General features: G+C 44.2%; 1 protein-coding gene across 1 annotated transcript in view; it reads left to right on the top strand.

Annotated features, from left to right (window-relative positions):
* Window positions 1-351: 351 nt before the first annotated feature.
* LOC124137808 overlaps window positions 352-26,694 on the top strand; it is a 42,171-nt gene continuing 15,828 nt past the window's right edge. The window contains exon 1 of the mRNA XM_046504257.2: window positions 352-1,381. Within this exon, the coding sequence (XP_046360213.2) occupies window positions 1,254-1,381 (128 nt within the window). The 5' untranslated portion in view covers window positions 352-1,253. The remainder of the gene's footprint in view (window positions 1,382-26,694) is intronic.

Here is a 26,694-nt window from a genome sequence, read left to right as displayed (position 1 = left end):
GATTCATAATGCAGATAAGCCCTCAGTCGAATGCACCAACTAACACACACACACACACACATCTGTTCACACAGCATCACACACTGAACACACGTACAACACACACAATCCATTAAAATGTAATCAGTCGGGAATGTATCATTACGTTATGTATAGCCATTTCACGAGAAGAATTCCCCGCCCTTGCATTTTTGTCCCGTGTGCTGTCAGCTTGAATCAGTTCCTATAGAACCTCCACCCCCTCACTATCAGCAGTATGGCACGATGGGGTGTGTGGGGGTGGGGGTTGAGGGGGGGGGGGGGGGGGGGGGGGGGTACGCCACTGTCCCTCTTTACCAGGACGTATGACACAAACGTAAAAGATGTAAGCTTGACTAGCGCCAAGAAACCGAAACTTTTATAAAACTTATGACACAATAGACGCGGGTACATCTGTTGCTATGACTTAGTACTGCTGAGGCTGTATAACCGCCGCCCCTGAGTCAAGGATAAGTTTGCTCTCTCTCTCTGTAAGGACCCGCAAGCTTTCTTCATCAGGATCATGTTTCTAACTACCACTTTCTTTTCGTCACGTGATCTACCAAGACGAGTCGGCAGTGTGGGGAGTTATTCCTTGTGTGCAGGAAGCCAGCGCCGGGCTGACGGTAATCGTTATATTGGTGATAGCAGAGGCGAGTCGGATTGACCGGAGGGTCAGCGTTGAGACGGACGGCGGACAGGAGGCGGGAGATTCAGGTCAATAAACCCAGTCTCCACGGGAGGCAGGTGAGGGCCCGTGGCGCGAGGGTGGAGGGAGAGAGGAGTTGGGAGCTTGAGCCGGGCATCTCGACATTGTGAGATACACGGAAGTATAAGCGAAGTTCTTCAGACAGGTGGCGGGTTGTGTCGGCAAGGCATGCTCGTATCGGATAATTTGAAACAAGATTCATCCCTCGCGTGTAAACACAAGGACTGACGAAGATCGCCACAACTGAGTGATATTATGTTGTCGTGTTGAATGGCGCTGTTCATGTTGTTGTAATGTGATGCTCCCTACCTGGTCACAACACGCTCGTTACGTGGGTTATTGGACAAGCGCCCAGCGGTCGTAACGCCGTACACAGGTGTTCAGCAAGTTTCTTCAGCGGACTCAATTCCGCCGTGTAATGTTTTTTGTTTTTTTATATGGAGATTCCATGACGTGTGACCACTGTGAAGGATAATAATAGTCTGTGACAGTTCCGTGACGTGGGTTGGTGAGGATACCGTCGACGATGTCGTATGTCCAGGTACAGCCGAGATGCTACAGGGGGCAGGACTGGATTCTACCTCACAAGGTCCTTGTGGCAATCCTGTCTCTGTCTCTCATCCTCCTGCTCCTGGGAATCATCTTACTGGCCGTGTATGTATACTGTTCACCTGTACTTGGCATGACAATGTATTATAATAAACTGCATTCAAAAGAAAGTATACACTTGAAAATTTAATTTGACCAAAAATGACAAAATTAACCAAAACGTTACTAGGCTGAACCTTAAGGTCCAAAACACAACTATGATACCCGTATCAAATACATTCCTATCGCATAACCATTTCTTGTTTGTTTCATTTTTAGCCAACATCAAACATAGATGTATACTTTCTTTAGCCCGGCAGTTTGTAATCCCTTGTACTCATCAACGTGTATATAACGTTCTGACCCGTGAAGATTCCGGGTAGAATAGGTCTTCAGCAACCCATGCTTGCCGTAAAAGGTGACTCTGCTTGTCGTAAAAGGCGACTAACGGGATCGGGTGGTCAGGCTCGCTGACTTGGTTGATGCATGTCATCGATCCAAACTGCGTGGATCGATGCTCATGATATTAATCACTGGATTGTCTGGTCCAGACTTGATTATTTACAGACCGCCGTCATATAGCTGGAATATTGCTGAGAAAGAAAGTATATGACGTTCTTCTCAAGCAGTGTATTATAATATTATCTTGTACTCATCAAGACAGAGTGTGTATAATATCTACGTTATCCTGTACTCCGTCAAGGGGGGTAAGTGTGATGATGTGGGTGGGTCGGGTGAGGGTTCAGAAGGGTGGAGATGGGGTGGCACCTGTTGCTGCAGGTGAGGATGGTGGTGATGAAATTATTTAAAACTGATAGTGATGTGGAGCCGGGTTGACCAAGCATTTCATCTGTCTCTGTTTTCCCTATATCTCTCACTCCCTGTACAGTAAACTACGTTTATAACGAACACGCTTATAATGAACTAACAGATATAACGAACTGTTTTTTAGGTCCCGGACATTTGCTGTATATTTTAGTTGAAATACTTATAACGAACTACGTTTATAACGAACTAAAATTAGTGGTCCCTTCGTTATAACCGTAGTTTACTGTATCTCTCTTCTTTTATCATTTTCATTTGTTCTTCTCTCTTTCGAATCCTTTCTTCTCTTCTCTTTATCTCCCCTCTCTTCCCCCTTCTCTCTCTCTCTCGAACACAGCCACACACACAAGGCACACATATTCATCTACACACATAATTCAATATTTACAGCCTTTGATGAGAGAAAGTACACTTCTCTTGGACAGTTGCCCAGATAGCCTTGCTCCAAGGCTGTACTGAAAGAAAAGTCCTTTGATGTGTAGTAATTCTATCCTCGTAATAGGCAAGTCTAGATATGTGAACACACACGGACTCCAGTCTCTTGTAGGGACAACTTGTTATTAATTACATAATCTAGAAATTATGATTTAAACTTATAATTATTGCCCATATAATAACACGAGAAACGTGAAGTCAGTATATCTACAACTCCACCCACTGCCTCACAATTGTTTGTCACTGGTTAGGGCCCGAGTACATCACAACAGCGCCCTTACCATGGTCGTGTTTAATACACATTACATATTCATAACAGTCCTCTGCTTTATATCGACACCATGTGTCGTTATTCGGCGGCTATATTTGTCATATTAGCAGTATGAACGTCAAAAGAATAACTGTCAATGTGCAGCCAATCCTATTCAAATGTTTCGTCTGTGTATTGTGTTCGTTGCCGACTCGTTCTCACGTGGAATTAAAACTTAGTTATAATACACCCTGTGTGTATATATAGTCCAAACCCGGTAATCCGGACGGTATTGTTCTCAGTGAAATCAACCGGATTAACAGATGTCCGAATTAACAGATGTCCGGATTAACAGGTGTCCGGATTTACATATGTCCGGATTTACATATGTCCGGATTAACAGATGTCCGGATTAACATATATCCGGATTAACAGATGTCCGGATTTACATATGTCCGGATTAACGGGGCTGATTAATGTCTTGTATAATATATACACGGTCTTTACAGAAGTCTCCGCAAAGCGGGATTTTCGGATTAACGGGGTCCGCACTAACAAGGTTTCACTGTACATAAATACAATTTCAGTTTAATCGCGATTCTTGACCTCTGTTATTTAGACACATGAATTACTAAACAGGCACCAGCAGTTTAATAAATAACCTGATTAACAGAACTAGTTAGGAGAGGGAGGTTAGCCGAGTGGTTAACGTGTTCAGACTCGGGTTCTAGTCCCCATATTTTTCATTGCTTTGTTGTTGTTTGGTTTGGTTTGGTTTGAATAACACCAAAATAAACCACCCACACAAAAAACGATATTTTTCTCAGGGCTAACATTAAACAATTTGCATTTTTGGGTACAACCTGAGGTCAACTTATATCTTATCAGTACTTTCTAATAAAAACAAAACAAATTCAAAAGCCCCCAGGCCCCCAGTCACAATCTCAAATGGCTGCCTCCTTGGCGGTATTGACTTGTGAAGGTCCGGGTTTACTTGCCGTAAAAGGCGACAATGCTTGTCGTAAGAGGCGACTAACGGGATCGGGTGGTCAGGCTTGCTGGTTTGGTTGATGCATGCTATCGTATCCCAATTGCGTGGATCGATGCTCATGATGTCAATCACTGGATTGTCTTGGCAAGACTCGAGTATTTACAAACCGGCGTCGTATAGCTGTAATATTTCTGACTGCGGCGTTAAACAACAAACAAACAAGAATGGAGCTTAACATAGCGGGACACAGTTGGGAATACAACAAGGTGGGCGTGGCGAGAGAACGCTGTTACCACTAGCTACTTGTACCTCACCGCTCGGTGCATGGTATATCGTTATAACGGGGTGATGTAAGCGAGGAACCTCAAGTTCTCACTAATGCAGACACATGTCCCCCTCGACATTACATTTACGGGGGGATTGGTTACACCTGTAATTACAACCAGCACGTGCAGCTTCAGGTGTTTATAACGCGGTGGCTGGTACATATAGTACCCTGCAAAACTACCCATGTCTTATCTCGTCATATTTTAGAAGCAGCCACAGAGGTTTTGTGTCATTTATCACAAATGAAATATAATAATTATATTTATGTCATTTCCTGGTCGAATCAGCCTGTGGTAGCACAGTTGTGCAGTGAATGTTTGGTACTGTCAACTACGGATGTGTCGAACTCGTAGTTCGTTTATCCGATCTTCGCCATTCCTCAATAAACTATTCATAATGTTCATTATCACAACGGAAATATACTTGTAACTGAAAATCAAATTTATAATCAAGTCTCTCTCTTTACCTCTAACGGGGGCGGTCGGGTAGCCTAGTGGTTAACGCGCTCGCTCGTCACGCCGAAGACCAGGGTTCGATTCCCGACATGGGTACAATGTGTGAAGCCCATTTCTGGTGTCCCCCGCCGTGATATTGCTGGAATATTGCTAAAAGCGGCTTAAAACCATACTCACTCACTACCTCTACCGAATGTTGATGGTATCCTATGTCTTTTAATTTGATTGAAAGGCACTTCCGGTAATGTCCAAAATATTAACGTAACGTAAGTATTCGTATAACCCATTCATAAGCATTATATTGGAGTAGTAATGGTAACCTATGAAGTCATTACACAGTTCTGGGAACCTCCATTTATAATTATTGGGATTTTACTACGTACTAGTGATTCATTAAGCCAGATGTATGTTAATCCGGTTGATTTTAATGGGAAAAGCACCGTCCGGATAAACGGGCTTCCCTTGTACGGTGTACCGTTACCCCGGACTGTACCGTAGTATAATAGTCCGGATTAACAAATATCCGGATTAACATTCCTAACACAGGGGTTACCGGATAAGCCAGGTCCGCAGTAACGTGATTTCACTGAATGTAAACTAACGGGCAAAAGAAAACATACACTTGAAAATTGAATTTGACCAAAAAATTCCAAAGGTTAGAAAAAATATACTTAGCTTAAACAGCCCCCGAAACACTGCAAACTTAAGGTCCAAAACACAACTATGATACCTGTATCAAATACATCACCATCGAACAACCATTTCTTGATTGTTTCATTTTAGTCACCATATAACATGTGTGTATACTTATGACCTACCAGTAATGTACATATACGTGTATTAAAATGAGTTGAGATATTGAAAACACCATCAGTATCAGTGATGCCACCTCCCGGAACATATTAATTTATCCTAAATAGTCTTGCATGTGGCTTTCATTGCCATAATTTTCGTTTATAGCATTTCATAGCCTTTGTCAGCGCCATGCACCATCATAAACTTCATTGTCACGGGTCAGTGACCTTGAAGTGACCTTGAGAAAGAAAATCCTTTTCAAACGTCCTGTATGGATAGAAACGGACAATCTGAAGCGGTGAATGAGAAACATCGGATTAGACAGAACGACGAAAGGCGACGTGAAATTAGGTCAGATTGGACAATGGAGGTTTCACCTTTATGTTAAGAGACCTTTAATAATGTCGTGGGTAGGTATGAAGCGCTCATAATGAACACTGGCGTCGTGGTAATATCGGTAATGAATACACAAGACCTTTGCATGGAGCTATAGACGTGTACTGTCATAGGCTGTGTTGCAGCCTGTAGCTGGGGGTGAATGTGTCGACGTAGTTCAGGGTCCAGTACTCTTTGTGTTTGTTCCGATGTGGAGAGGCGGGGGTATTAACACGTTGTAAATGCGGCGGCGATATGTGAGGGTTTGCTGGATCATTTAGGAGTTGATGGTCTCCATATTGCAAATAGATTATGCTTGGTGTGCCATGACCTGACATAACTATACATTAACAATCCATTCGAAATTAACACGTTATAAATGTTTGGCGGCGATAAAGGGTGGTTCGGGTGGATCGTTGTTAACGTTGCAAATAGATTATGTTGTAATACAAAGATTGAACATAAATACAGATTTTTGGTTTTTGGATATAAAACATCCAGGTCGGTAGGCCGAATACTTTTTTTTTCCATATTTCCAATTTTTAATATTTTACCTCATATTTCGTCAGATAAATATTCAACCGGTTCTAATTGAAGTAATTTATATAATTCATTTTCATACGTTTTTTTAACAATTTACCTATTTCTGGTCGGCGGAATAAAAAAAATGCTTTTCATTTTTCATATTCTTTACATTTCAATTTTTTTAGTCTGCTGATTCGTAAACCAAGTTTTAAAAATTTGTCTCGCCTAATTATACATGTTAAGATTCCATCGCGCGTAGAGAAGACACAAACGTAAGTGAACGTGAATACGCTGTCAGTATTGTGCAAGTCATCTCGGGATTCTGCTCTTAATGGTAAGGACCAATGGGGATGGGTCCTGTATCTTGCTGGGAAGCAGTAATGCTGCGGCGTTTTTTCGGTTTATTGGAATACCACATCGTAGACTTGGTTGTTTTTGTTACCTAAATATATCTGCAAACGTCAGCGCCGATTCAGCAGCACACATCAGCTCGATGGTTAAGGGGAGGTGATGTGAAATGGGGTTTAACGTCGCGTCCAAGATTACTGCACTGATACAGCGACGTGCTGCCACGTCTGTGTGGCTGCTTGTACAAGGTCGGACTGATGCTTTTTAATAGCGCTACCCCACTGAGACCATGCCGCAGTTTAACATGAATACCCACTCAGACACAGTATACTGACTCCGAGCCGACCTGTCCTTGTTTTAGCCCCAGGCAGGGTAACAACAAGTACCATCTTTTAACGTCTTTTGGAATGACGCGACCAGCGCATCGAACCCCAGACCTTCCGCTCTCCGGGCAGACAACTCTTATCAACTAGACCACGGCCGCCGACCTTGATAACATATGACTTGCACATACAACACATGCCGAAAAATCCACCTTCCCTTCGACTTAAGCGTTACATAGTGTATCCTCGATTATCCAGGGTAATATATCACCTTTCTGTTATTATAAATACCCTGGGCCCTGTTCCACAAAGCGATCTTAGCGCTACGATTGTCGTAAGTCAGTGTTAAATAATGAGAATTACGATCGACTTGGCGCTAAGATCACTTTGTGGAACGGGGCCCTAGACATTATCTCCACCATAGCTTCGTTTCGGGTGTGACGATGTCACGTCCATCGCCCAACTCCAACGGCGCATGAAATATGACTAATCGCGGTTTTGAGAGTAATGTGAGTAAATTACCGTTTTTATGCATAGTGCCCTTCCAAACAGACTCAAAACGCGTGAAGATTCCGGGGTAGAATAGATCTTCAGCAACCCATGCTTGCCGTAAAAGGTGACTATGCTTGTCGTAAAAGGCGACTAACGGGATCGGGTGGTCAGGCTCGCTGACTTGGTTGATGCATGTCATTGTATCCCAATCGAGGCTGGACATGGCGATGTAGCAACCGTGCCGATATGTCGTCTGAGTGGATTTACTCTCCCTCGTCTGATTTAGACCTGTAATTAAATCGAACATTCTCTTATTCTTAGATTAAAATTTTATAAGCATTACATATCGATGGTTTATGACTACCTGAACATAACCTTCAACGTCATAACTATCGCGTGAAGAAGGTGTCTGTCACATTTCACTTCAGAACCACATTTCACCTTTCTAAGGTTACAAAAAGTGTGTTTCGCAGCGTTTGTTTTGTTGGTGCCACGGTGGGGTATGACGTGTTTACCCTTTTCGCGAACACCCGGTGTCATCACTGTTTCAGTGATCCATTCATAAAAAAATCACCGCAATTTGCCTTTTACCACAAATTGAATCTGTTTCGTTGAAAAATCGAGACTGGTTTTTCTCTAGCATTGACGATTTATGTTAAATTGGGATGGTCATTTGAATACCAGTCGTCTTAACCAATGCTCTGTGTAGAGTTACGTCCCTTTGACGCTCTAGGAATCATGGTCATGTGTTCGAATCCCGGATCGCCCTGATCATGATAGATTGTCCTAACCAATTCCCTGTGTAGAGTTACGTCCCTTTGCCGCTCTAGGAATCATGGGCATGTGTTCGAATCCCGGATCATGATTGTGATCGATTGCCAGTCAGCACGACTTCGTTTCACCTTGAGAGTTATCTCCAATCTTTAAGAAGTCGACTCTCTCGCTTAGAGAGAGACACTGTTGAACCGACTCGTGCATTTTTACTCTGGTATAGAACATTTATGTGACTGTTTACACGTTTGTGTCAGGATGTCTTGATATGTTGCAGCAGGTGTTCCTGTGAATTAAGCAACAGCGCCAGAGTAGGTCGTTAAGGCAACAACTCTGACGTTGGAAACGTTATGCCACCTGCATGGGCAACCACTACGTACGCGTTCCAGAAGAAACAGGAAGATTCAGTAGCCATGAATCCATCCACGGTCTTATCTCTCCAACCTTATCTCCATAACCATCGTGCACTGAGATCAAAGTACACCGTTCTCCCGACATCTTTCCGCACTGGTTTCAGCCTTGGCCCACACCCTTTCCCCTTCAGTATCTCTAAATCCATGCCCTATCCCCCATGTCCCACCCCACCCATGTGTCCGAATACATGTTCCCACCCCACCACGTGTCTTAAGCCAAGCACAATCCCCCACCCACATATCTAAATATATCCAACATTATATAATCCATTTCCTATTTTACCAACTTGTCAGAGTGCATGCCCGATACCCCATCCACAAATATCTAAATCCATCCAACATTTTTTAATCCATGTCCCATTCTTCATCCACGTGTCTGAGTGCATGCCCAATCCCCAATCCACATATCTATATCCATCCAACATTTTGTAATCCATGTCCCATTCTTCACCACTGTGTCTGAGTGCATGCCCAATACCCAACCCACATATCTCAATCAATCCAACATGTTATTATCCATTTCCTATCTATGCACTTGTCTGAGTGCATGCCCAATAACACCCCCCAAAATCCCCCCCACCGCCACCATATGTCCTCATCAATGCCCCGGCCCTCACCCACAGGTCTTAATTCACCACAACCACATCCACCCCCACACTCACCCCACCACCTCCCCGACGTGTCTTATCTCCTCTCCCAGCCATATCCCTTATATCAAGTCACAAATCTCTCCTCAGCCTCCTAAACTCTCCCTGATCAATCAACTTGAAATTTAACCGCGTTATAATTCTACTTAGATAAGTCACGGGGCATCAGAACGGTTGTCGAGCCTCCATCCCGCGGTTTACAGCCTCATCTCTGTCGAGGTGAGGAGTAGGGCATCACAATAAAGGTAATCCCTGGTAAAGGAGGGGGTGTCGGAAGCATCAGGACCACTTGCTGGTTCATGGTCGTGTTTCAACAATTACGGCACTTTGAAACTGCTTTCATCTCAGGACTCACGCAGCACCGGTTACAACGTTGCCTTGAGCGGCGAGACAACACTCGGATCCTGTGGTACGGAAATACTGGGACATTTTTGTAAGAGGATAAGACAGTTTCCGTTCCACGTTAACGAAGCCATAAAAACAGCACAAATACAGAAAATGTCAGTTGACGGGATGGTTTGGACGTTGTCCATTTATCGAAGGTCACAGACCCTGCTGATTGTACTGACTTGTCATAGCGCAACAGTTTGTTACACTGACAAGTATACCTCTATGACATGTTATGTCCACATCAAAAGTGTTCACTCATACGCAATTCCTTTTATGTGATTCTCTTAACATAAAACTGCATGCCGGTGACCAATGCTACCAAACTGACCAGATGCACCAGCGACCCGTGAAGATCCGGGTTAGAATAGATCTTCAGTAACCAATGCTTGCCGTTAGAGGCGACTAACGGGATCAGGTGGTCAGGCTCGCTGACTTGGTTGATGTATGTCATCGTATCCCAATTGCTTGGATGATGCTCATGGTGTCAATCATTTGATGGTTTGGTCCAGATTCGATTAATTACAGACCGCCGTCATATAGCTGGAATATTGTGGCGTTAAACAACAAACAAACAAACAAACTAGATGCTCCAGCAGGGTGACGATGGTGTAGTAGTTGGCGTCGGGGAGGTTGTGGAGGAGACCCAGCATGCACTTATCCTGAGCTTCCTTGTCCGATAACCCTGCAAGTGGAGGGCAGCGATCACATTTAAACATTACAAAGTTAATATATCTTTACAGGCTTAGATTTTACCAATCAACCCACGTAGTCTACATTCTTCTACGTCAGTAGGCGTCTTGAGGGGGTGGGGTCGGGATGGGGAGGGTTATGGGGGGATGGGGAGGGTTATGGGGCGGCGGGGTAACCTAGTCGTGGTATCGTTCACTGACCGCACTGGGTGGGATTCTAGACACACGACTATGTAGGTTCTTGGTGGGGGTTGCGAGTTTTGTTACTGACAGATTTCTGACAGTGTTTCAAGGCATACGATTTGATTCTCTGAAAGTTAGAGGCAAATTTATGTCATGACATACAGTGAACAATTATTACATTTATTAATTATTATTTATGTTTTATTTTTTAATATATCCCGCTTCCTGCTAGATGACATAACTATTTCTGTCTGTATGGTCCTGATGATCAGCCGTACTGTCATTACTGATGGATGATATCATCCTTAGTATTAGAATGTTTTTTTGTGGTAAGAGGCGACTAACGGGATCGGGTGGTCGGCTGACTTGGATGATGCACGTCATCGATCCCAATTGCGTGGATCGATGCTCATGATATCAATCACTGGATTGTCTGGTCCAGACTCGATTATTTACAGACCGTCGTCATATAGCTGGAATGTTGCTGTGTACGGCGTTAAACAACAAACAAAAATCATAAATATTGCTCTCATTCACTCTGTCAGAATGCTCCTTGATAATATTGTTCTTACAATCAGTATGTTTACTAGTAGATCATATCGCTCTCTCCCTGTCAGAATGTTCCGTGATGGATAATTTTATCCTTAATATCAATATGTTCATTGGAGGACATATTCCTCCTACTTGATATATAATATTGTTCTTGCAATCAATGACCGCCTCCGTGGTCTAGAGGTAGAAGGTCCGGGGTTCGATCCCCGACCGCGTCATACCAAAAGACGTTTAAAGATGGTTCTTGTGGTTACCATGTCTGGTGCTCGGCATTAAGGGGCTAAAACAAGGACTGGTCCGCTCGGAGTCAGTATACTGTGTCTGAGTGGGGTATTCATGTTAAACTGCGGCATGGTATCTCAGTGAGCTGGCACTATAAATCGGCATCCGTCCGGACTAGTACAAGCAGCCACACAAACACACACACGTACATGCACGTCGCTTTATAAGTGCAATAATTTTGGATGCGTAACGGGTAAGTAACGGGATCGGATGGCTAGGCTCGGTGACCCACGTCATCGATCCCAAATGCGTGGATCGATGCTCATGATGTCAATCACTGGATTGTCTGGTCCAGACTCCATTATTTACAAGCCGGCGTCATATAGCGCGAATATTGCTGAGTGCGGCGTTAAACAACAAACAAACTTATGTTTCCCTGTCAGTGTCTTCATGGGAGTATATCAATGAAAATAAAACAAAGTCATAGAAATCATCATAGGGTATTGCATCGGACATTTTTGTCACTGATGCGTCAAATTTACAAAGTGAAATCACTTTGTTTATGTTCAATCACTGGATTGTCTGGTCCAGACTCGATTATTTACAGACCGTCGTCATACAGCTGGAATATTGCTGAGTGCGGCGTTAAACAACAAACAAAACAAACGAAAAACATTTGATTTCATACCTAGACTTGCCTATTTTTATCATCTAGACTGGAATGTCCCTTGGGCACGCCAGAAACCTATGATTGTGGGTTCGAATCCCGGTTCGCCCCGATTATGTTTCTAGGTTTGTCAGCACCATACCCGTGCTCGTGGGTTTCACCGAAGTGGTAAACGTCTGAGACCTGCATCACTTCGGGCTTTCCTCCCACATTAAGCTGACTCGCCATGATATAACTGGTATACTGTTAAAAGCGGCGTAAAACCAACTACTCTCTCACTCTGGGATAAACTCGATGGTTACCTTTAGTGCAGATATTGTTCAGTCAGTGTATAGTCTACGGTATGTAGGGGGGTCGGGTAGCCTTGTGGTTAAAGCGTTCGCTCGTCACGCCGAAGACCCGGGTTCGATTCCCGAAATGGGTACAATGTGTGAAGCCCATTTCTGGTGTCCCCCGCCGTGAAATTGCTGGAATATTGCAAAAAGCGGCGTAAAACCAAACTCACTCACTCACTCACTCACTCACTCACTCACTCTACGAGATGTAGAAACAACGAACTCCGAATGTATTCTTCATGTTTGCAACATATGGTTTTGACTACTGCAATATATGGACGAATGTGGACGAGCATTCCACTGCCTAACTTCGCCCTGTCATCATACCAACAAGCAGGCGTGTATACCTTCATTACAATCTTCTCTGAAGCATATTTAATGTGCTTATTTTGATTAATAGTATCATAATCTTTCATCTGAATAACGAAAGCGAAAGGTCTGCCAGACATTGCTATCCGATACTTTACATATCAGAGAAACGTAAGGGAAAATAAGCAAAGGCACCACGTGTAAATAATAAGGGCATCACCGTTTACTTGGCGTTCTGATCTATCAAAGAGCGTTTATTCCGGGGAAACTAATCGGCGCGACACCGGTATTTGACCCGAGATGACCTTCTGGCTTCATGCCACGTGTACTTTACAGCACTGGGAAGATGTTTACGTGACATACATGATGTTGCATTTGCAGTTGTAGTTTAGTCAGGTATGTGCTTTGTTTAACGCCATCTGAAGACGTCGGGTCCAGAGGCAAAGTACGTATACAAAGTACCCATGTGCTTTGGTGCCACGGGAGCAAAGCCATATGTCTTCGCAAGTAGCTGAATGGGCTGGAATTGGTAACTAACACACCAGAACAGGTACTTCGGTGCCATGTTTCTGGAGGAATCCTGGGCCATATGTCTTCGCAAGTAGCTGAATGGGCAGGAATTGGTAACTGAAACACAAGAACATGTTCATGTTCATGTTCATGTTCATATTTCTTCGCAAGCAGCTGAATGACCACGAATTGTCGTCTGACAAGATAGATTTCCCTGAACAATTTCGCCACTTCTTAAGAAACAGCGAATTCAATAATCTCAAATATAGTAAACTACGGTTATAACGAACTTAAAGGGGTCACAAATTTTAGTTTGTTATAACCGTAATTCGTTATAAGCATATGTACAGCATGAAAACAGCTGTGACCGGGACAAAATAAAGTTCGTCATATCCATCAGTTCGTTATAAGCGTGTTCGTTATAAACGTAGTTTACTGTAGAGTCATATGATATAAGACATCCAACATTAAAGTACACGCCTGTAACCTTGAGACATCGGTGAACCCTGTGTTGAGAAGTAACGGAATCAAGCCTCGCGTTAGTACATACCCGTGTCAGACTGTAATATAATGCTTATATGTAACGTAGTGGTAGAGCGTCCGCCCGGAGAGCGGAAGGACCGGGGTTCGAGTCAAAAGACGTTAAAATATGGTACTTGTTGTTAGCCAGTCCGGACTAGTACAAGCAGCACACGCACGTCATCATAGAAGTGCAATAATCTTGGACGCGACGTTAAACCCCATTTCACTTCACCTCACCTATAAATGTGTGGAAACCAATGTCTTTAAGATTCCAATATTGCAAATAACGCCAGCCCCCTGGCATGGGCGGATACAAAGGAGGGGTGCGGCGCACCCTCCCCCCCCCCCCCCCCCCCCCCTTTTTTTTATTTCGAAAAAATCTTTATTTCTGTATACCACCAAAGACAATAAATAGATCTTAATTGTGCACACCCCTTTTCAAAAAAGCTGTATCCGCCCATGCCTGGGTCTGCAAGGATATCATTTCCATGACAGCCAAAGCACATTTATATGTATTTTGCAATTTACATTCTCTTGGAAAATGAGAGAATGTGTTCTAACTATATAGCTGTTCCGCTCCTTGTGGGTGTCAAGGATGGTATAGTAGCATGATCAGGATGCCTGCGCTATACATAGGAAGGCATAGGTAATTGTGGCGATGGCGCTTCCAGAGGTAGGGTAAAAACGCCACAGATATCCTTGAAAGTGTTTATACAGACGATGCTCTCGGAAGATGAGCAATTACCTCAGTGTCATGTTAGTGAAAACCAAGCAGGCCACTTGTAATGATGAAGTAACAGCATATGTTTTGGAGCACTGGTGCTAGCGACACGGGAACATTATTACTCTCGCGATTTGTAAGAAATCCAAAAGAATGCATATATTTCTGTCTATTCTCTCTTGGTATTTGCGATAATTCTTGACATTTTTGTTCGGAGTTGTTTGGTGTTTGTTTGTCTTGTAATGTGAGTCAGTCATGAATAAATGTGTTTCTACGTGCACTTGGTGACGTCTACCTACGCCGACGCCGTCGACACGTACAGATATATAGACGCTTAAACAACATCACAAGAATACATAGGTGACGGGATGGCGTAATTTTCAGTACCATCATTAGCACTCCATCTTTTACTCACCGCCTCCGTTGTCCGGATAGAGCGTCTGCCCGTAGAACGGAAGGTCAGTTGTTCAATTCCCTGGCAGCTTTATACCAAAAGACTTTAAAATATGGTAATTGTTGTTGCCCTGCCTTCACATATTACACCAATGCTGAGATTCGATCCAGGTCTTCGGCTTTACTTGCGAATCATTAAATTTTACCACTGGACAAGATGTTCCTGGAAGAATGTTCCTTGATGTATAATATTGTTCTTGCAATCAATACTAGTATGTTCACTGGAAGAATAGTTTGTTCTCTTGGTCAGTTTGTTCATGGATGGTTACTTATGTATTCCCCCTCAGAGTCTTCAATGGAACAAATCAATCAAAAGTAAAAAACAACATCATAAAGTCAACATTGGAAATTGCATTAAATGCGAATGACTAAATTTTACCACTAGGCTACGCCAACCTTTCCCCCGTCGCCTCACCATGTTTAAATATAAAACGTCACTGATAGAGAATATCCCTTCTCGATATTCCATCGAAACAGATTCTAGTGGGCGTGAAAAGCAAAATACCTGAATGGATCACTAAAAATCAGTGATGACACCAGGCAATGTCAGGCGAAAAGGGTAAGCATGTCCTGCCCTACCGGTATCACCGCCACTCGCATAATTTGCATACAAAAGTATGTGTTTGTTGCATTGACCTGGAATCTGTCCGTGTATACGTTGGAGAACAGAACGTTTCATCATGAATCCATAGCCAGTGTTACCATCGCGTGTGGCTTGAAGAACGGTTCTCCATTTCATAAACCAGTCACTGTTACTCGTTATGAAATAACCTTCATGGCTTCAAACTCGGAAAGGGGCGGTCAGGTAGCCTAGTGGTTTAAGCGTTCGCTCGTCACGCCGAAGACCCGGGTTCGATTCCCGACATGGGTACAATGTGTGAAGCCCATTTCTGGTGTCCCCCGCCCTGATATTGCTGGAATATTGCTAAAAGCGGCGTAAAACCATGATCACTCACTCAAACTCGGAAACAATTTCATGCACCATCTGATTCTGGTGGTCCGATGACCATGAACTGTACTACCCTGTGTGGTGTTATAAAGTTAATACCAACATTGCCACGGTCTCCCATAGGTCTCACGCGGGTTTCACCCTGGTTTCACGCGGGTCTCACACTTGGTCTCCTATCAGAATGTCTGTGAGGCAGATGCCTGAAGATATTTTTACCCATGGCTACAAGATTGCGTGACGCCATCGACGGAAACGGCTTCACGAACAGGTGTTTGTTAGTCATATCTGTTTAGCACAGGGAAGCAGGAAGATGTTTGTTCTGACTCATATATTAACCTGGGAAATACGACTGAGCCTTATAACAGTGGGATTCAGAGATACTTTCTTTCTCAAAGAGTTTATTTTGTGTAGGAGGCAAGAATTCGTGACCTTAAACGCTAATAGACATTCAACGATAACATCAAGAGAATGTATTGTTGGTCTCTTGTGTGGAATGCTTTTGTAGTAATAGGTGCCAGGTGGAAAGTGGTTTGGTTTTGTAAAGTAGCTGCGCGATGACACCTTCGTATACAGTGAAGATCGTCCCACGAAGCACAAGCCATCGTCTGTTATATAAGATGAATTCATAAGTTCTATACATCTTTTATTGAGTGAGAGCTTACGCCGCTTTTAGCAATATTCCAGCAATATCACGGCGGGGACACCAGAAATGGGCTTCACACATTGTACCCATGTCGGGAATCGAACCCGGGTTTTCGGCGTGACGAGCGAACGCTTTAACCACTAGGCTACCTGACCGCCCCTCTTTTATTGAACTATCATAAGATCGCTTTGTGGAACTGGCCCCGTGATTTATGATAAAAGTGCATAGGACTTTCCTACTACGCATTGACCAGGGCAGGGCGTTGAATATACCCAGAAGTAGGTTTTGACACATGTTATTCAAACATAAATCGACATGGCCTAGAACTGTCTGCGTATTCGAACTTGTTTCACCTATTAGTGAATTTATGAGTGACCTCACTCGGAACCTGGTGCATTGGTGTTGTACAGGGCGTGTGTTGGACTGTCGACAGACTCTTGTCTTTAAGGTCTAAACCTCCTGTCCTGAACTTACTTGGGTTTGGTTGTTTTGTTCGTGTTTAGTTTAACGCCAAAATCGGCAATATTCTAGCTATGTGGAGGCGGCCTGTAGATAATCGACAATCCAGTGATTGATATTATGAACAACGATCCAGGCCGTCGGGGTACGATGACACGACAGGAACCGATCCTGACCACCGATCTATTTGGTCGCCTCTTGCCACCAGCTTAGGTACGGAATCCCAACGAGGACTGACATAACTACTCTACTGATCTTCATGTTAAATTTGTCCCATCCAGTCATCATAGTTATTTTACTCAATGAACTCTTCAACTTGTTACAGCAGAATGTGTTATTATACACAAGTAAAGTAATGTAGGTCTATTTCAACTAGCCCAATAAACCTGTATCGCGTGTTGCATCAGGACAGTAGTGCAATAAAAAAATTATTAAATCTCTCTAATCAGGAAATGTACAGGGGCGCGTGTTTCTCCGGCGATAAAGCATGAGTAATGCAAGCAGCATGTATATCACTATCAGCGTGCTGCCATCACCTTGGGGCATCACTTGACGACATCAGCATCAGCATCAAGCTGCAGCAGGTTCAAACGTCCTATCACCCAATCTTATCTCCCGCCATGCAGTTCGCCTGTAACCCAGCTTCCCTGGCCCCGCGACCGACCCTGTACCCATCGGGGATACATTTTATACTTAACCAGTCTTATCACAGACCCACCTGTCGTGCAATAACGTTCTTCCCGAACAAGTCAAACTTTCACCCAGCTACATGCCTGTCTTCATGTCGAGGCTTCAGAGTGGGTTCGAGAAGCAGTTTCGCTGAGTCGGGGGAGAGCAGCTTCCGTCTTCGTCAGTTAGTTACTAGTGAGTGAGTGAGTGAGTTGGGTTTTAACGCCTACTTTTAACAGTATTCCAGTTATATCACGGCGTGTCAGCTTAATGTGGGAGGAAAGCCCGAAGTGATGCAGGTCTCAGACGGTTACCACTTCGGTGAAACCCACGAGCACGGGTATGGTGCTGACAAACCTAGAAACATAATCGGGGCGAACCGGGATTCGAACCCACAATCATAGGTTTCTGGCGTGTCTAAGGGACGCATCTCTGCACAGCGAATCGCGGCGCCTTAGACGACTGGGCCACCTGTGCCCCCAGTTAGTTACTAAAGTTAATATCTACAGTAAACTACGTTTATAACGAACACGCTTATTACGAACTGACGGATATTACGAACTTAATTTTTTATCCCGGCCGTTTGCTGTCTAGATGTTATATAACGAACTACGGTTATAACGAACTAAAACTAGTGGTCCCTTTGAGTTCGTTATAACCGTAGTTTACTGTATATATCTATACTGAACAAAAACGTTATGAATATTTTGAAGATAAATATATTTTGTTGTGAAGACTTAGCAAACAATTTAATAAAATATCTCAAAAATATTAGGTAACCCCAGCATGTTTTGGTCTGTATATGTTTGTACGTGTTTTGTCATTTTGCCCACAAAAGAAACGTGTGTAGTGTTACACATTGTTGTGTTAGCCAGTTGATATCAGCATTTACAGTAAACTACTGACGGATATTACGAACTTAATTTTTGGTCCCGGCCATTTGCTGTATAGATGTTGTGTATATGCATATAACGAACCACGGTTATAACGAACTAAAACTAGTGGTCCCTTTGAGTTCGTTATAACCGTAGTTTACCGAAGTTGAATCTGTACACAGATGGCCTGATCACTTTAACAAAATGTTACAATCTGCGCAAAAGGGTTGAATCTATGGGCATGGGTAACACATTTTCGAGATTGTGATTCAGTTGTTTTTGTTATTTTTGTACACATATACCTCCATGTTCCGCCTTCTAACTCAAACAGATAAGATGCTGAAACTTATTGATTTGTTTACTCGAGCAGTGTTGCTTGTTTACTCCTGTAGGTAACATAGGTGATGGCTTCAGGCTACAGTAGCCTGTTTCCCGCTTGACCAACCGCGGATACTCAATCATACAGGGGTATATGACAGTTGAGCCATCTGCTTGCCGTACATCACTCTATTATAGACCTGAATGTTCAAACATAGGGACAGGTGGGGTCCTCGTGAATGAACGATCACATCCTTGCATGTCGCGCTACTGCTGTGATATACTACTCAAAAGAAGTTAAGGGCCATATTCGTTCATATTACTATAGTTAATCTGTAATATGGTATGACAGATGTATGGTATGACAGATGTATGGTATGTAGGAATATGAAAGAATCGGGGATTCTTAGCTTCTATTGAGTGGTATACATTGAACTGCGAGATGTCGAGGCAGTGCTTCACAGGTGGCGCGCGTCACAAACGTACGCAAGGGCATGTCACCTGAATGACAGATTAACTATAGTTATATGAAAGAATCGGGTGATCCTTAACTTCTATTGATTAGTATAAATTGAACTGAGAGATGTCGAGGCAGTGCTTCACAGGTGGCGCGCGTCACAAACGCACGCAAGGGCAAGTCACCTGAATGACAGATTAACTATAGTTATATGAAAGAATCGGGTGATCCTTAACTTCTATTGATTAGTATATATTGAACTGAGAGACGTCGTGGCAGTGCTTCACAGGTGGCGCGCGTTACAAACGTACGCAAGGGCAAGTCACCTGAATGACAGATTCACTATAGTTATATGAAAGAATCGGGTGATCCTTAACTTCTATTGAGTAGTATATATTGAACTGAGAGACGTCGAGGCAGTGCTTCAGGCTTCGTATATATCTAGAAAAAGATTAAAATAAGTCCTCTTTTTGTTATATGTACCGATGCCTGCCTATACTTAAAATAAAAAACGACACAAAAACATTTCCATACGATTCCTATATCAAAAGCATGTGTTTGTGAATCACCAGCAAATAGTGATGACACACGGTGTTCACGAAAAGGTGAACAAAGCCTTCCTCGACGGTTGCGCACGTTACAAACGCACGCAAAGGCAAGTCACTGAAAAAACCGGCTCCCTATCACTATGTCGTCATCAAACCACCATCCCCATCTCCCCCGACACCACTTCCCCCTCTCCCCCCACACCACCTTCCCCCTCTCCCCGACACCACTTTCCCCCTCTCCCTCCACACCACCTTCCCCCTCTCCCCCACACCACTTCCCCATCTCCCGACTTCATCAAGGCTATACTGCACATGGACAGGTTGTTTTTCTCCCACCCTACAGCTGGACGGGGCGTCCTTCAATACGACCCATCCCCCTGATTGAATTATCCCCACAGTGGAGTCCCCCGAATGTGTTACGTCCACCATGAAACAGACACCGTGTTACCTCACGCTGCGGGCAATTGAGAGTCTGTAATTTCACTTACGGTTTCGACCCATTTCAAGACTGATAAGATAGCTGGTTTAACGGCACCATGCGCATCATAATCATCGCATGATGAAGTAGAAACATAATTGCCAAGCATGAAATGGTTAATGTAATGATATTGGCGTTAATGGCATTGTTGGAGCCGAGGTGACATGGTTAATGTCGGGCATGGAGTGGAGATAGAACGAGAAGCACACATGACGTCACCTTCCTGCTGGGGTCAAGGTCGTTACATTGCAGTTAACCTTGCTTTATTGATCAGTGTGTTTTTTAAGGGTCTCTTCGACGCTATTGTCAGTAACATGATCACCCCAACGGGCTTATAAAACAGTTTAATAGTCCTTGGCAAAATTAATATAAATTATTTAGGTCCATGGCTGAAGTTCATATGTCGTCCGGGAATTGCATCTGACATCATTTTTGTCACCGATTAGGAATGTCCAGCTTATCCAAGCGTCTTCTAGAATATTTATAATGTCCTTGAATGTGGCAACCTTGGTCAAACAACTTTCAGCAAGAGTCGTGTGATGCTCTTTCACATCTCCGAAGAAAGAGCATGCTCGATTGTATCTGTTAAATGTTGACACCAATGGCCGGAGCTGCTGAAATATTGCTCGACATGAAGGGAAAGTTGACTTTGGGAAAGTTGAAGTTATTCCTTCTGTCATAAAGTCCAGTTAGGGGCGGTCGGATAGCCTAGTGGTTAAAGCGTTCGCTCGTCACGCCGAAGACCCGGGTTCGATTCCCGACATTGGTACAATGTGTGAAGCCCATTTCTGGTGTCCCCCGCCGTGATATTGCTGGAATATTGCTAAAAGCGGCGTCAAACCATACTCACTCACTCACTCTATAAAAGAAATAATGTTTAGCATTGACGTTTGTCACAATTGCATGCAACAGGCATATATGTTAATGTTAGTGGTTATACTTGTTTCCCAGCTATTACGAACTGATTGCAGAGGCAATCACTCTTTTTATATAGCAAATCTTTCGTGGTGTTTATTCTTAAAACATGATATTTACCAACCCAAAACACATACGTGGGGTAACCTTTCCATCATATAATGTCATTCTGAAATTCTATCGTCAAAACAAGTATCTCTCTAAAATGTGCTGGAATAATGCTAAAAGCGACGTGAAACCTCACTCACTCACTCACTCAATCACTCACTCACTCTAAAATGAATGGTACTTACACATCGCATATTTTCCCAGAGTATGTGCATTAATATATTACGTCACAAGGTCAGTGATTAGTCAGTCGGACAGTGGCAACAGACAATGTAGTTCCAACTGAAACTTGGTTTTGACTTCTTAACTGAACTGTGGTCTATTACTCCAGTAATTTGTCCGATCCTGGACGATCAATTCTAAATCAACCGCCGATAGACGAAGGTGACGCCATGTTTGTTTGTAAAGACTGAAAGTAGTACCTGACCTTTTTTCATGTGAATATTGTCCGTAAATGACCCCAACGGATATCGTTTTGATCTGTTGGCTTTATCCTGCCGAGAAGCCTATTCATTATTATCATATTCGATATTTAATGCGCCATAACTGACATATACAGTATTTTTATTATTCATGAGTAATGAACTGACTGTCAAGTATGCCACACCCAGGTCTTGTTGAAACCTTGACCACTCCTTCCTTGATCACTCCTTCCGTCCCGAGTTGATCTCCCTTTCACTACAAACTGACCACCAGCGGTCTTTCATTTGTCAGTGGCTATCAGCGTGTGTCCGGCCGAAGCAAGTATTATTTCCATCACGAGTTGATTGACGTTTGGTTGTGGTCCCAGCATCTCAGACAGACACGGTGGAGGTGATTGAGTCAGCACAGATGATCGCTGTCTAGACTTTGTCTAGATATTGACACATTATATATATCGTAGCGTCCTGTGTAATAACAATCACCTGTCGTAGTACCACAACAAATCCTACCACGTGCTCTACTGATGCCAGTAAGAACTATTTTATCATTACGTACACATTGTAAAACCAGGGATGGGATGGGGTCTTGGGCTGGGGTTATGGTTACACACAACCAAATGTTTTCCCATAGACCGTTCTTTTTTTAAAATAACTAAGCATTCAACAAGCAATAAAAACAAAAAAATGACAAGCTTAGCCAGCTCCTTATCCGAGTACCGGAAGCTAAACACACCATCCCAGTTTCGCACCAAATATCACCTACTTGAAAATAGCTGTGGTCACATTCAGCATAAGTCATCATGTTGAAAAAGAGTACTACATATAGAAAACCATGGTCAGTTTTAATAACTGGATGGATGTACATTTAAAAGACATAAAAATCTTACACGATATCCTCCAATCACAGCCTGCAGATATCTCTCGATCTGCACTGAACCGCACTGTCCCTGGTTCTGATTTGGTGTAGTAGAACCTTATGGGCTGGGGTCTTGGACTTGTTTGGGGTCACATCATATTTTTTCTGTCTGAAGCTCAGAATGAAGACGTAATTAGTGACGCACATATAAACATAGCTGTGTAGGATACAGCTAAATATTTATCATAAATTAACACTTTGATGAAGACTGCAACTAAATAGGTTTTCTAGCTTATTATTGTTATAAATATATCATAATGTATCAATGTTTATCGTCATTATATATAAAGTACATTATTGTTCTTTTAGATAAATTATACTTCATAGCTATACCACTACTATCTATGAATGATGTCACTGATTTTTTGTAAAAATAAAGAATCAAAAATCTTTCTTATTTGGTACCTGAAAGCCTGCCCTGTCCGTGTTTCAAAGCTGTCAAATGAAAATGTCGTCTGCTAGAAAAATCCAGCATCTGTGATTGCTGCCATAATGGTAGACTAACATGTAGTCTCTGAAATCTTATATTACACAATATCCTTCTTGACTCGGAAAATAAATAAAAAATTCCTTATGTGGAATAGAGCTAGCTTGAGCTGGCTAGACTTGCTTTTGTATGCTTTTCTAGATTTATTTATTTCATGAAATCTTCCACGGTCATGGTGCAGGACTACCCTAATGGGTCCAGACGCTCCATTCTCCTGCAGCTGGGCAGATGCCATCACTTATGACAGATCCCTTTATTTAAATCATCTAGAAACGATTTGATGCACTCACTATTGTTAATTGTGATAGATACTTGTGATGTAAATATTGACCTGATGCTAGTTGGCAATACAAGTTTACCCAGTCATGTGAACGAAAACATTTTTGGAAATGTACACACATATATAAAGTAAACAAAAAGGGTTGTGTGAGCAATGCGAATGTATATACGTTTCTCTATTTTCTTTCTTTCCTTTCTGTCATTTAATTTATGAATTGTAAATAAGCATACGTGTAAATCTATGGGACAGGGCGTTCTAAGTAGTGATAACTTGTGCCCATTCCTTTTCGCGAGAATAAAATATGTTTAAACTAAAAACAGATCCCAAACACAGTTTCGGGATTTTGTTTACATATTTCATCTGATAATACAATAGACCCCAGCCAAAGACCCCAACCCAAGACCCCAACCCAAGACCTTAGCCCAAGACCCCAGCCCAAGACGCCAACCCAAGACCCCAGCCAAAGACGCCAATCCAAGACCCAAGCCAAAGACCCCAGCCCAAGACGCCAACCCAAGACCCTAACCCAAGACCCCAGCCAAAGACGCCAACCCAAGACCCCAGCCAAAGACCCCAGCCCAAGACCCCAGCCCAAGACGCCAACCCAAGACCCCAACCCAAGACCCCGGCCAAAGACCCCAGCCCAAGACGCCAACCCAAGACCCCAACCCAAGACCCCAGCCCAAGACCCCAGCCCCAGACGCCAACCCAAGACCCCAGCCAAAGACCCCAGCCAAAGACCCCAACCCAAGAGCCCAACCCAAGACGCCAACCCAAGACCCTAGCCCAAGACCCCAGCCAAAGACCCCAGCCCAAGACGCCAACCCAAGACCCCAGCCCAAGACCCCAACCCAAGACCCCAGCCCAAGACGCCAACCCAAGACCCCAGCCCAAGACCCCAGCCCAAGACCCCAGCCCAAGACCCCAGCCCAAGACCCCAACCCAAGACCCCAGCCCAAGACGCCAACCCAAGACCCCAGCCCAAGACGCCAACCCAAGACCCCAACCCAAGACCCCAGCCCAAGACCCCAACCCAAGACCCCAGCCCAAGACGCCAACCCAAGACCCCAGCCCAAGACGCCAACCCAAGACCCCAGCCAAAGACCCCAGCCCAAGACGCCAACCCAAGACCCCAGCCCAAGACCCCAACCCAAGACCCCAGCCCAAGACGCCAAACCAAGACCCCAGCCCAAGACGCCAACCCAAGACCCCAGCCCAAGACCCTAGCCCAAGACCCCAGCCAAAGACCCCAGCCCAAGACGCCAACCCAAGACCCCAGCCCAAGACCCCAACCCAAGACCCCAGCCCAAGACGCCAACCCAAGACCCCAGCCCAAGACGCCAACCCAAGACCCCAGCCCAAGACCCCAGCCCAAGACCCCAACCCAAGACCCCAGCCCAAGACGCCAACCCAAGACCCCAGCCCAAGACGCCAACCCAAGACCCCAGCCCAAGACCCCAGCCCAAGACCCCAACCCAAGACCCCAGCCCAAGACGCCAACCCAAGACCCCAGCCCAAGACGCCAACCCAAGACCCCAGCCAAAGACCCCAGCCCAAGACGCCAACCCAAGACCCCAGCCCAAGACCCCAACCCAAGACCCCAGCCCAAGACGCCAAACCAAGACCCCAGCCCAAGACGCCAACCCAAGACCCCAGCCCAAGACCCCAGCCCAAGACCCCAACCCAAGACCCCAGCCCAAGACGCCAACCCAAGACCCCAGCCCAAGACGCCAACCCAAGACCCCAACCCAAGACCCCAGCCCCAGACCCAAGACCCCAAAACAAGACCCCAGCCCAAGACCCAAGACCCCAGCCCAAGACCCCAACCCAAGACCCCAGCCCAAGACGCCAACCCAAGACCCCAGCCCAAGACGCCAACCCAAGACCCCAACCCAAGACCCCAGCCCAAGACCCCAACCCAAGACCCCAGCCCAAGACCCCAACCCCAGACCCAAGACCCCAAAACAAGACCCCAGCCCAAGACCCCAACCCAAGACCCCAACCCAAGACCCCAGCCCAAGACCCCAGCCCAAGACCCCAGCCCAAGACCCCAGCCCAAGACCCCAACCCAAGACCCCAACCCAAGACCCCAGCCCAAGACCCCAGCCAAAGACCCCAACCCAAGACCCCAGCCCAAGACGCCAACCCAAGGCCCCAGCCAAAGACCCCAGCCCAAGACGCCAACCCAAGACCCCAACCCAAGACGCCAACCCAAGACCCCAGCCCAAGACGCCAACCCAAGACGCCAACCCAAGACGCCAACCCAAGACCCCAACCCAAGACCCCAACCCAAGACCCAAGACCCCAGATCCCAACCCAAGACTATGCAAGTCTGTAATAGTTGGCAAGTCTAGATTACTGCAGTTTAAGAAAATGAATATTGTCTCTGGGCTCCTTTGTATTATATTTTATCAGAACAATGTAAGAACTCATTTGTAAAATATTTTGATTTCAGAGACTTGATGTAAGTCCAGGAGTTTTAGCTCACCTGGCATAAGTAAATATGTTATCGCCAAAAGAACTTATTCAACATGTAAACAGATAACTCAATCATTTGCCGGTATGTTTTCAACACAAATAACACGACTATAAACCATAATTTGTTCCCGAATTATTTGCATCCATCTAGCACGTTGTATGTCAAACTTTTTGACAAATTACATTTCCCATCTCAATATTTGATGAAAATAATATACTGATGTAGTTTCCGTTAGCCTTGCTCCAAGGCTGTATTGAAAGATAAATCCATGGATGTTGTAATTCCAATCTCCTAATAGGCAAGTCTAGATTTGTTGACAACTTGTGTTTTTTGTTTACATTATCTGAAATTATTTTTTAAACTAATAAATCTTAGGGACTTGTGCAAGTCTATGTGTATGGTTGTATTCACGTAAAAACATGTGCGCATAATGTTTAAATCCGCGAAGCGACATTAACGAAGACAAACTTACATGGTTAGCCAATTAAATGGCACAGAATCACTAACAATTTATATATTTACAGATAATTAGACCCGTGAAGATCCGGGGTAGAATAGGCCTTCAGCAACCCATGCTTGCCGTAAATGGCGAGTATGCTTGTCGTATGAGGCGAATAACGGGATCAGGTGGTCAGACTCGCTGACTTGGTTGATGCATGTCATCGATCCCAATTGCGTGGATGATGTTCATGATATCAATCACCGGATTGTCTGGTCCAGACTCCATTATTTACAGACCACCGTCATATAGCTGGAACATTGCTGAGTGTGGCGTTAAACAACAACAAAAAGCACACAAAAAAACGGATAATTAATTTGGGAACGAGGGGTATAAACATTATTTTATTCGT

Source organism: Haliotis rufescens, unplaced genomic scaffold (assembly GCF_023055435.1).
Source record: "Haliotis rufescens isolate VD_foot unplaced genomic scaffold, xgHalRufe1.0.p SCAF_57, whole genome shotgun sequence".
NCBI classification, from domain to species: Eukaryota; Metazoa; Mollusca; class Gastropoda; order Lepetellida; family Haliotidae; genus Haliotis; species Haliotis rufescens.
Note: the sequence above shows the minus strand (reverse complement) of the source record. Positions and strands in the feature narration are given on the sequence as shown.